The sequence below is a fragment of the Urocitellus parryii genome, chromosome 1, assembly GCF_045843805.1.
Source record: "Urocitellus parryii isolate mUroPar1 chromosome 1, mUroPar1.hap1, whole genome shotgun sequence".
NCBI classification, from domain to species: Eukaryota; Metazoa; Chordata; class Mammalia; order Rodentia; family Sciuridae; genus Urocitellus; species Urocitellus parryii.
Window position 1 is genome coordinate 158,289,968 of NC_135531.1, and position 12,855 is coordinate 158,302,822.

At 40.8% G+C, this 12,855-nt stretch overlaps 1 protein-coding gene across 1 annotated transcript in view; it reads left to right on the forward strand.

The window, feature by feature from the left end:
• Nucleotides 1-12,855, forward strand: part of Ranbp17 (RAN binding protein 17) — a 285,855-nt gene that overhangs the window by 208,252 nt on the left and 64,748 nt on the right. Inside the window, exons 20-22 of the mRNA XM_026401323.2 lie at nucleotides 1,558-1,646; nucleotides 9,499-9,606; nucleotides 11,689-11,771. Of these exons, the coding sequence (XP_026257108.2) occupies nucleotides 1,558-1,646; nucleotides 9,499-9,606; nucleotides 11,689-11,771 (280 nt within the window). The remainder of the gene's footprint in view (nucleotides 1-1,557; nucleotides 1,647-9,498; nucleotides 9,607-11,688; nucleotides 11,772-12,855) is intronic.

Genomic DNA, 12,855 nt, shown 5'->3' on the forward strand with positions numbered 1-12,855 from the left:
CTTCTTAGAAGATGCGCTCTGTTCTGGAGGCTGTCAGAAATGTGCAGAGCCGAGACAGAGAGCAGAACAGTTCCAGGGGTGAAGAAAGGCTGCATCCCAGCAGAATGCTGAAAAGCAGCAGCGGGTCGTGCACAGCACCTACAAGGAGGCCAGTCAGGTGCAGAAAAACAGGATGGGGGACGAAGAGAGAAGGAGCAGGTCATTGCCTTCAAGGCACAGTATTTTTCCGCTTCAGAACTTGGGCCTTCCATACACCGTTGGACAGTAGAAAGAGCATGTTCTTATGGACAACATCCAGGTATGTTGAGTCAGCTCTTAGGAAGAGTAGGGGGCAGGAGGAGATGCCAGAGACTTGTGACAGTTGAACTGTCACTTGCTCCCTTGAAGTGCTCTTCAGCCCTTCAGATGACAGTTGGGATCTACTGCCTCCTTAATGATCATTTTAACTCCTTCCTAAAGATGAGTCTCATTTATTACCAGAGTATGAAGAAAAAGAGAAATCTGATAAAAAGAAAAGTTTAGAGGCCATTTTCTGGCCGTTTTTTCCTGAAACAGTATCTTCAGAAGTCACAATTGCATATCTCAATTATCCCACCCCCTTGTTCTGCAATTATGTTTATTTGTGCTCTTTGTTCTGACATTCTAGCATCTGTTCATGGGTTTCTTTTTCTCTTCCCAAGCATCATCCTAAGGACAGCTTAATTAAGAGTCCAGGATACAAGTCAGATCTCTTTTATTCAAGAGAAGGTCTTTTTTTCTTCTCCTTTTTTACTTTTTTTTTCTCTCTCTTTTTTTTTTTTAACTACCCCTATAAAACTGAATACTGAGGACCATTTGCTGTGTTTCACACTCTTGCTGAGGCATTTTACAAGATTATTCCTCAGAGTTTGTTAGAGAGGCATTGTTTGCCCCTCTTATAGATGAGAAATCTGAGACAGATAAATTGACTAGCAATTAAGAATTAAGTGAACCTAGGATTTAAATTCAAGTCTCATGACATTGACTGTAAAGCTTTTCCTTACTTGAGGACTGTGACTGCCATTCTGGTTGTGTCATAGTACCAGTAGGTCACTTAGCCAGTTTTATTTTGTCCTAAGTTATTAAACATTTTTTAGGAATCTTTAAAAATCAGTATGTTTCCAGGGTAGACTCTAAATTGTATAGTGAGAATGATTTTATGCAAGCCAGTGTTAAGATTTGCTATTATTAAATAATGTCTAGACCCTGTACATATCAGTTTTGTGAAATAATCAATCTTGGTCACTCCCCCAATCCCCAAATTTGGCAGTATCCAAACAAAGTATGTTAAGAATCTAAATGACTCTGAGCTTCTAGAATTGTGACGTAGCTCAGTTTATAAGAAGCAAAGCAGAATTGGTTAGCAGACTGATGATCTGTTTGTTTAAAGAGTCTATGGTTTTCTATAGAAAGGGATCTGAACGAGACATTTTAGCTAATGAATCAAAATCAGATATGTGGTCATTATTGCCTGATTATTACTCCATCTGCTCTGCACTAACGTGAAAATCAATTACTGTGTCTCTTTCCCACTGACAGCGTATGTTGATCGGGCTGGCAAGAGATCTTCGAGGGATTGCCTTTGCACTGAACACAAAGACCAGCTACACCATGCTGTTTGACTGGATGTATCCTTATTACACTGTGACAATACCAGCTCTGTGCACAGAGGGATGCCAGGCCCCTCGCTTTCGTTTAATAGTATGGCACAGTAGGGAAGAGGAAACAAAGCTAAATGAACTAATGTGTAATCAGCTAAAAATTACAGCACAGTGGCAGTGTGCAGATAACTGAGCACAGCGTTCGGAGACCCAGCTCAGAGAGGTCAATTTTTTGGTGCCATTAAATATTGACAACTTAAAAATCGCTTCCCCCTGTGATTGTTTATGTTGGGGGTACAGGGAAAACCTGACTGGCATCTTGACTTGGGATCAGGGGATCCTGCCATTGGTCATTGTTGAGCAGATTTGAAAATCTACTCATCTCAACGAGCAAGGCTGAGCAGGCCTTAATTCATCACGCCACAGTTCTTCATCCCGAAGAAAATTTTAATGGACATGAAAAGAAAAGGAAGTCAGTGGTCAGGATTTGTCATTTGGGGTAAAATTTGAATTTGCCATGGCCAAGGTTCAGTACAGACAGGGAAGAAGTCTCCCATAGAAGTGCCCATCACGTGCAAGGAGGCAGAGCACAGGCTTTGGTGCCAGATGGACAAGGCTGCAAATCCAGCCCCTCCTTGACTGTGTGAACCTGGCCAAGTCATTTCTCTTCAAGACCTGGTTTCATCATCTAAAACAAGGAGATTATGCAGTATCGAGGCTTACTGTGACCATTAAAATATGTAATGCTTTTTTTGAAATGTCTGGCATATATAATCACTAGTCATAAATAGTTATCAACATTTTAACAGTGGGTACAAATCATCTTTGATCCTAATAGGAAGTGACAACTTCTAGAGTAAGTGAAAGTAATGGCTTCATTCCTTTTAAACTTGTAATTTTCAGAGCACATGAGAAAAAATTCTAGTTTAAAGCTAAGCAGCTTCTTAAGTCACACTTTGATTTGCTTTGAAAGGTCAAACCTTTCTTACCCTTTCTTTCCTTCATAAATTGCAAAAGAAACTCCTAAAGGCTCTCATCAACTGCCGTGTCACAGTTAAGGCCAAAAGCATAACCAGCAGGGGAGATGGCCATGTTCAGGAGAACTCTGTACGTTATCAAATATTTAAACACTAATTTTAGTATACACTCGTATTTTTTTTAATTTTTTTGGGGGGTTGTTGATATACCTTTATTTATTTATATGTGGTGCTGAGAATCAAACCCAGTGCCTCATACATGCCAGGCAGGTGCACTACCACTGAGCCACAGCCACAGCCCTTACACTTGTATTTTTAGTTAGTTAAAACCTACTTCTCAGATTTATGTGCTCAGGGAAGGTTTAGAGGTAAGATTTTTCCATATCTCTGGAGAATCAGATATGTCATTTACCTAAGCATATAACGTACATGTGTGGAGATTGTAAGTTCTAACATGGAAAGGTATAAGTCCTCTGATTTTAAAGGTCAGACTTCACTGACCTACATACCCTTTCTGTTTCTCCAAACAGAAACATCAGCTCTCAAAGTCAAAACTTTTCATTTATATGGAAAATTACCCAAGTCCAGTCTGGGCACTCTGGTATCGATAGTTCTCTTGAAGCTCAGCAGTTGGCACTTCACCTCTCTCGTCTTCAGCAGTTTTAGCTAACATTTGAGGTCAAGAACCAACCCCCACACCCAGTACCAAAGGATCAAATCAGTTCTCCATTTCTTTACTTAACTCCTTCTTTCCGCACCTAGCTGAAATGAAACTTTTGTCCAGCAGATGGCAGAAAATAGCAAATGGAAAATCTTAGGACTTACTGTTCATTTTGAGCTAGAAACCATTGTCTCCTCCATTTGACCATAGATGTTGACGTTATTAGGGTCAGGGGCGGAGGGCGAAGTGTCAGTTATGCAGGACTCTGTGTTAGATTGCCAAATGCAGTGGTTTGGTACTGGCCTTGCTTATAATAATTGAGTTTCTGTAGCAAATCAGCTTCCTTGGGAAAAGGCCAAAGGCTTTTCATAATTGTATTGACAACGAAATGAATATGATAAATGGTGTTCATTCAGTTGAGACAAGATTTATAGTTTTCCTTTGGGCAAGGGATGAAGAGCAAATATTTATAATAATAGTAAAATTTGTTTAAAAGTTACATTATTTGATAATTCAAAAGGCTTTATTAAAATATTTCGAAATACTTTAAGCAGTTTCAGGTGATAAAGTACAGATTCTTTCCAAAGTATTCAGTAATGCAAAAATGAATAAGTATATGATAAAAAAAAACATGGATATGAAAGTCATTTATTCTTCCTGAAATATTGATATGTCAAACCGTCAGTGATGATTCCCACATTACTGCTGGGGAAGTTTATTTGCCTTTTATCCCCATAAATGTGTATTCTTTAATATGTTATACAATCCTTAGCATGCAGAAGAAACATTCCTATAAGAGCACATGTCATCTTAAAGTCAAAATGCATTTTATTTATGACAATTATTTGATAAAATGCTATTTTAGTGGTTAGCTATTTAATTCAAAAACATTTCTACAAACACTGACTGCATTAACTGCTACAAACTACATTGCTTATCACTCTGTCCCTCCAAAACTAAATTGCCTGAAAGTGAGCAGCAACCATCTTGATAAATTGTTTCCACAACTAGAGAACTGAAGAGAATGACTGGTGTACTTCTTTGCCTCATAGTAAGAATGCAACAATAAGGAGACTCCTTCCCTTGTAGTGCATTTAATAACTGTGTTTAAACTTGTCCCAGGCTGTCCTTAGACTGAAGCATCAAAAATCCAGAGGAATTGTCGGGGGCGGGGGAAGGAATGTCTGACGCTGTTTCCTCATATTCGGTCTTAATTGTCATGCTCTTTGAACTCACTGATATCCAGTCAGGCCTTCAGTGCTGTTTATTAACGTGCATAAGCATGTCATGCAAAGACAGGCAAAATAAGGCGAAATGCAGAAGAGCATAGACCTCACAATAAGACAGTATTAGATCCCAGTCCTGGTTTCACCTCTTGGAAGCCTGTGGGTCATGGGTGAATTACCTGGTGTCCCCATATCATAGTTTTCACCTCCATAGAACAGGAATCTTAATAGCCATCTTGCAGTTCTGTTATGAGAAGTGTTGTGATTCTGTGATTATGTAAAAGTTCTGGTACAGTTTCTGTCACAAAAGACACATTGTCCACCACTATCTATTTCCTTTCCTAATAACAGAATGAGATGAGAAAATCCCCCTGGTTCACTTAAATAGTTAACACATTGGGCTTTCTTGGTCCAGTGCACTAGGCCTCATGAGGGGTAGAGATTACTTAGACCCAAATCCTACCCCCAAATGAGCTTTAGCTCAGCAGACTCCACTATCTACATAAATGACTTATACTAACACATAGAAAGTGGTCAGTGACGTAACAAAATACTAATAGGAAATTGATGGTGTTTAGCTGGGGGTCAGGAATGCCTTTGTAAACCTGAAGACTTGACCCTGAATCGTACCAAATACATAGGACTGGTCCATAGGGAAATGGGAAGAGACCGATTTTCAGTTAGCCTCATCCCAGGACTAGAAAGGAAGCAACAAAGAAGATGTTTTATTGTAGATAACACTTCATGCTTGGAAACGGATTGTCTGGGTCCCTTGAATACCAAACTATAGAATGTAGATCCTTATTTCATAGGAATAGGTTTTGATTGACTAACAAAATCAGAACTATAGCCAGGTGTGGTGGTGTGCACCTATAACCGAAGCAGCTTAGGAGGCTGAGTCAGGAGTGCAAGTTCAAAACCAGCCTCAGCAACTTAGTGAAACTCTAAGCAACTTAGCAATACCCTGTCTCAAAACAAAAAACAATGTGGCTCAGTAGTTAAGTGTCCCTGGGTTCAATCCTCGTACCAAAAAAATAAAAATTAGAACTATATTTCTTTTTCTTTTTTATATTATTGCCCAGGCTGGTTCTTGAACTCTTGGTTTCAAGCAGTCCTCTGTCCTCAACCTCCCAGAGCAGCTAGGACTATGCCCAGCAGAATAATAAGTCACGAAGAAAGCGATTGGCGATATGATGTTGGACAGATAGAAACTGGCAAGAAAGTAAGCCTGAAAATTCACAGAGCAGGCATGTTTTGACTGTGTTTTGTGCCAGGCATAAGGGAGAATGATGCTCTTCAGAAGCTCACGGTCTAGTAGACACAAAAAGGAATGAACAGTTATTCATCTGTGTGTTAAGATAAAGATGCATGCCACAAGCCAGACGCAGTGGTGCTCACCTGTAATCCTAGCAGCTCTAGAGGTTAAGGCAGGAGGATTGTAAATTTGAGGTCAGCCTCAGCAAGTCCCTAAGCAACTTAGTTAAACCCTGACTTAAAATTAAAAAAATAAGAAGAGCTGGGGATGTTGTCCCATGGTGAAGCACCTCTGGGTTCAATCCCCAATACCACCACCCTCCCTAAAACAAAAAACCTACAACGGGCCAGGTAAACACAGGCAAGGAAGAGATTATTGGTTTGGAGGCTCCCAAATAGGGAGGCTTCCTGGGAGAATTCAGGTTGTGCTGAGCTTCAGAGGATAGACAGGCATTTGCTGGACCGAGAGGGGGGGCTCCCAGCAGCACAGTTGCCTTCATGAACAAAGATCCAGGTGTTTGCATCTTCCTGGAGAACCTTTAAATGAACTAAGTGGTCAGCTGTTTCTGTTGAGGAATCCCATCCTCAAACCCTTATCTCTTGGAGGTTTTTAGTAAGAACTCTGGCGTTGGCCTTCTGGTGTATTCTGATGCTTTCTCTGCTGTGAAATCCCAGAGGAAAAGAATCAGGTCTGCTCATTACTGCTTTCTTGGGGTTCAGCGCATGGTAACTATAAACCACAGCATACATGGATGGGTGGTTACGTAGACAAAAATCCGATACTTTTCACATTTTTATACTTAGCGTCCAGTAAGATGTTGCTATATGCCATTGTTTTTCACTTATTTGATGTGGACCTTCAGAATTCATTGAGAAAATCTAGGTGAAATTAGGTCTGTGCCTCTTCTACCTGAGGGCTCCCGCCCTCTTCATCCTATCTTATATGTGGAGCTCTCACAAGGCCACTGGAAAATTAAGCTCCTAGAGTGGATTTCCATCTCACCTGTAGTCTGAGCCTGCTGCTCTCGCTGTGGAGCCCTTTCAACCTCTCAGCTTGGTGGACCTCTGCTCTGCTTTCTAGTAATCACTCATCTTCTCTGTGGCAGTCACCTCTGTCAGAAGCATATTAGAATTGTCACCACTCTCATTCCACACAGAAAAAAGCACATCCCCTCACGTCCCCTGGTTTTGTCCATAGTGAATGCCGTGTGCTCTGAAAAATACCACGGTCCTAATGCCGTTAGAGTACTTGGCACAGGGACCTGTGGGCCTCTCTGGGCTTAGTTCTGATATTTGGATCTCTGCAGTTTCCTGGTGGGCCTTCAGATGTTCTCCCACTAATGCTCCCTCAGGTGAGCTCTTGATGGAACATTTTCTTACCTGTGCTCCTCTGGCTCTGCCTCAGAATTCTAGTATTCTGCACATTCCTTATCCCTGTGCCACCCTGGAATTCCCAGCATGAATTCCCAGTGAGCAAACACTGTGTCTTCCTTAACTCTGGGTCCCTGGCCCCAAGAACAGTACAGAGCACCGTCTTTCAAAAATAACAGCTTTCAGGACATAGAAAAGTAAGTTATCTGACAAGAGCCAAAGTAAAGTTCATGATCAAACTCATTCAGTATATTTGTATCATCCTCATTCAACTGAAATCCCACCCGTGCACATACACTCACTACTTCTCCATTCCCTGCTTTATTTTCCTTTACACTGAACACTTATTTTGTTCTCTATCCTATCAGAATATCAGTTCCATGAGGGCAAGGGTTTCTCTAATGTTTTGTTCATTGGTGTCTCTGGAGACTCTCACAATAGTGCTTGTTGCAGAGTAGGACTTCACTAAATACTTGTTTCATTATAAACACAGCTTTCACATGGCAACTCTAGTGGGGAAAGCACTCTTAAGGCTTTAGAGGACTTATTTTCTTTATGTAAATTATTTTCTAAAGCTTCAAAGTGAAATGTACAGTTAAACAGTTCTGTTTAAGCACACTGGACCTCATTTATAGATTGGCAGGTTTGTGGGACTGATATTTATTGAAACCTACATTTGTGCCAGGCTGTGCATACCAAGTACCTAGTCCCTGCCCTCAGAAAGCTGATGCTGAAGTGTCCTGTGACGCTAGCCCAGGATCCTACAGCCGCACCTAGGAATCACTCCCAACTCAGGCTGGGGTGGGGGCCTTCGGCGTATCAGAAATGGCTTCCTGGATTAACTGATATGCATTGAACTGTGGGGGGGGGGCAAATAGGAATTAGCAGGGAGCTAGGAGGGAGGCACAGGTTTCTTTCCTTTAGAAACTCACTGTCTAGTGGGATAGATGTATGAGCAGCCAGCCAACCTTGAGTCACTATGTTATAACGTGGTCGGGAGTGCTCCCTGAACAGAGATGGGGAAGATTCCTGCCATTTGACAGAATGGGTAAAACACCCCAGAGGAGGTGAAACTTGAGCTAGGTATTGAAGGACAGGACTGGGGCAGAAGGAAGCAGTGTCAGGAGGAGACACCTTGGCATCACAGATTTGCAGGGAGCGGTGCATGGCTGTAGAGAGAGTAGAAGTGCCAGGCGGTGAGGCTGCAGGAGCAGAGCCAGATCTTAAAGGGCCTGGTGTGCCATGCTGAAGAGCTAGAGATATGTCCCAAGAGCAAGGCATCAGGTCATGGAGAAGTTTCTCACCCTAGAGACCCCTACCCACACCACACAGAAAAAGAACACTATTCAGTGGTTCTTTTCAGCACTTTCACCTGAAATGGACAAGAAGAGTGGAAAACATCAGAAAAAGATGAGGAAAGAAAAAAGAAATGAAAGCAGTGGCATTGTTGAAGTTTTTCTGCAGTAGCTTTAGGCTTTGGTCCTGTGTTTATGTGTCTGTTTGGCAAGGTGAGGAGGTAATTCCAAAGGCTGGTGAAGCTGGCTCAGGAGTGTACCAGGTTCTCACATCCCCATCTGGGGCTTTTGGGAGGGCATACACTCCTTGGTGCTCATGTGGATGTTGGAGAGTTTCTTCTTGTGTGCACATGAGACTGCCTTTTAGCACTGCTGACCCTGAGTGTGTTAATAGTTGCTCAGCTTTTCTTCAAGCTGGCATCCCAGATGTTTCTTGTAGCTATAAGTGGGACCAAGCAAAGCAAGTTAACAACTTTATAAAAGCAATGTAGGTGATCCTGAAGCTGGGACATAGATACATGAGATTTAGTGTTACTATTTCTGTGTGTTTTTAAAATTTCATAATATTTTTCTCTATATAGTTCCTAAGAAACCCTGATAACAGTGACTAAAGTATGTCTTTATTCCTCTTTTACTCAATTTATTTTCCTTTCCTACAACACAAACATAATTTTTTAAATATGTTACTTATGAGCTGGGGCTGTAGCTCAGTGGCAGAGCACTTGCCTAGCATGTGTGAGGCACTGGGTTTGATCCTCAACACCACATAAAAAAATAAATAAAGGCATGCCGTCCATCTATAACTATAAAAAAACTTTTTTAAAATGTAACTTGCATGATACTTTAAAAGTATAGCTTCCATTTATAAATAATACTAAAAACAGTGTAATCAATGGGATGTATTACAAATAAATGCAGAGCGTATGCAGCCACCAAAAGTATAGGCATACAGGTTGGAAAGACTTTGTCATTCGTAAAATTACTGCCATTGTATACTAAACATGGAACAGGTGGCATCAATTTTCAGAAACAGTTTAGTTTTGTGTTGTTGTTTGTTTTTAGACCCTTAAATTCCTTAACAGACTTTTACGGAAGGTACCCTACGTATCTCCCAGTTCTGCAGAGGGCTGTTGAGCAGTGGTACGCGGAGCCAGCGTGCACAACTCCCATCTTGAAGCTTATCGCAGAACTGATGCAGAACAGGTGGGCAACGTAACTGGAAGTGGGAGAATGTCCCCACATCATACCCAGGGGCGGAACTGAAGGTGATGGGGACAGCAATGGAAATAGAGAGGGCCGAAGAGCGGAGGAAGGAGATGAGGAAGGGAGAAATGGAGGAGAAGTCCAGCTGGGAAAGAGAGCGGAGGAGAGACACAGTGACCTTGGGTCATGTGGAGATTAGGGAAATGGAAACATTAGAAGACTACAGCTCCGTTATTTAGTCACAAAGTGGAAGGAAGGAGAGCTCTTTCAACTATTTCCCTGCTTAACTGTAATCCTGTAGAATTTAGAGCAGGAAAGAAGTTTAGGGGATCTCCACTTTGTGAGAACCTGCGTCCCCGAGCAGCTCATGGGCACGTGGCTGTTGCCTTGGGAGCACTAGGGATTGTCCCCGCTTCCACTTGGACACTGTGCCTCCTCCTTGATGCCAGGATGTGTTTGGATGATTCATGCACTCATAGTTTTCACTAAAATAGCAACTGTGACACTTCTTGGAAATTGCCTGGATGCCCTTAGAATTTGCATAGACCAGCAGAGATTCACAAACCCTGCATAGAAATATTAACAAAATGTAGCTAAAAGAGAGCAACTGAACAAGCTAATTGTGTTTACCTCTTTAAAATATGTCATTGTGAATATTGCTCAGCACCAAATTACCTGTCACTTAGCCGTCCTGCTCCATCAGTGCCTCCTTGTAAACAGCGCCATGAAGGGGAGATGCCAGCAGGGGATGGGGGTGCAACTCTGATTGTCTCTGTCTTGCCAAGTGTTTATCACTGCAATTTAAAATCTTTACTCTAAAATGAGGTGGAAAAGACCTGGCAAAGAAATGTATTTTTCTTTTGAAAACATTAGTTTTTTTTAAACCATTCTTGTGGAGTGCTTTAAATACTAAAAGAAGATTGGCTTTATATTTTATTAGAAATTTTTGTCCATCAAATGTCATTTTTTAAACCAGATTGTTGATACTATATGTTACTGATACAGTATTTACTAGTAAAGGAAAAATTCATTGCATTATATATTATAAAGCATTTTATGTCTGCCACAGGCATATAATTCATATCTAGCACAAATATTCTAAGAATTACCTAGTGAAAATGTTATCTGTATTTCTCTAGAATGTAATGCAAATGTATATATTCCATTTCTTTTCTCTAATCAGGAATTGTATGTGTTTGCATACAGTTATCACATGTTTATAATAGTATTTTTCAGACATTATTGCAGGTGATGCTATTTTGAAAACACATAGGGAAACAACAGTTCTATTTGTGGCAAACAGGACTTCAACAATGTGTTTGCTTTTGGATTTTTGGTTTGTTGCTGATTTAAAAAAAAATCATATCTTGAAAGCACATCAACAGAGCATGTCAGAGCCAACTAAAGACAAAGAAATGTTCTAAAAGTAGAACTGTGTCAGGGTGGCTTGTCAGTTCTGGACCCTGTTCCACTCCGATCAGGAACCAGGGAAGTGGAATATTCTCAGAGAACTTCTGCATTTGTTTCTCTACACTTAATCCAGGGGCACTGGACACCATAATCTGTAGTGTAATTTAATGTGTTTGAAATTTGCTTGAAGGGCCACATGATTCATTATGAATTTGTGCAGTATTAAAAGTACCTGCATCTCCTTTATGTCACTTTAGAACTTGCTTTAAAAATAGGTACCAGATACTATGGAAGATGTCAGATTATAAATACAACTCTGTCCACGTTTCTGTATAAACTTATACATGTACACGTAAGGTTTTTTACTTATTATCCACCAACCACTTTGCATAAAAAAGAAGAGGGGTCAGAAATCTGTGTTACAGGGTGTCAGATACTATCTTTATAAACTCTTTAAATCAGCAAATAAAAGAAAACCCTTCTTAATTGTCTAGTATCTTTGTAGTGAGGAAATTAGCATACATATTTTATCAACAGTTGTTGATTGGAATGGTAGTGTAAGAAATAATTGTATTGCTGCTGCTTCCAATAAATGAAAATGCTGGACATTTTCAACCTATATTTGGTTTCTTTATCTGCACATATAGTTTAATTTCTTGCTCTATTTTCTAGGTCCCAGCGTTTGAATTTTGATGTATCATCTCCTAATGGAATTCTTCTCTTCAGAGAAGCTAGTAAAATGATTTGCACTTATGGTGAGTGTCCTTTTCCATATTTGTCTCTGCAATATAACTTTATCTCTTTGGAGAAAAGAAAGATGTTAGTTATTTTGTTCTCTCAAACCTTCATATCTATATGAATTTGTGCAGTGGCTAAAGGGAGTGCAGGGAGTCAGGGAGCCATCATGTTGGCTGGCATGGAGGAGGTCGGCCCTGCCTGGCCAGCTTGATGACTCTCGTTTGGATGAACTTGCAGGGTCAGTAGGCAAAGGGAATACGCTAGATAGAATATTAAAAAGTTGTAGCATTTTCAAAATTGCTCAAACTTGCATCAGAGAGTTTGCTTTCTTGGATTAAGGAATGAGTAGACCAGTATGTCCCTGAATTTTGGTGAAATATCCTTGTAAAGAGCAGTAAATGTTTCATGACAGGGAACCTTGGGGCACTGTCCTACTAGGAGCAGAGTTCTCTAAGGAATGTTGCCTGTTAGATCAAAATCTTGGAATTTGGTTATTGTTGGGGCCTGAGAACTGCCATACATCCTAATACTTGCCAATTCTGACAGCGTTGTCTGTGGAATTCTCTGCCCTCTAGGATTTATGTTCAGGGCATGGGGACAGGGTGGACGAGAGTTCTCTGTAGTCTGGCACATGCTGGCTGGTGCCAGCTCTCTGGGCAGCTCTGCAGTGTACTTCTACCCAAGAGGTGTTTCTTTGTGTCCTCTTTTTCTTCCTCTTTGCCTACTTGATCTCAGGCAGCTCAATGGTATAGTGCCCCTGGATTCCATTCCTAGTGACACCAAAAAAGAAAGAAAAAAAAATAGCCTGTGATTCCTGTATTTCTTTTTGAGTACCTAAAAATAGATCTCACAGAAATTTTTAAAGCCCAATTTTTTTTTAAGAGAGAGAGAATTTTAATTTTTTTTTTTCGTTCTCGATGGACACAACATCTTTATTTGTATGTGGTGCTGAGGATCAAACCCAGGCCGCACGCATGCCAGGCAAGCACGCTACCGCTTGAGCCACATCCCCAGACCCCCCAGTTTTTTTGATGTACATGCATATGTATAGGAACAAAATTCAAAATGCAGAATTTTTATTTAAGTTAGAAACCCATTCTG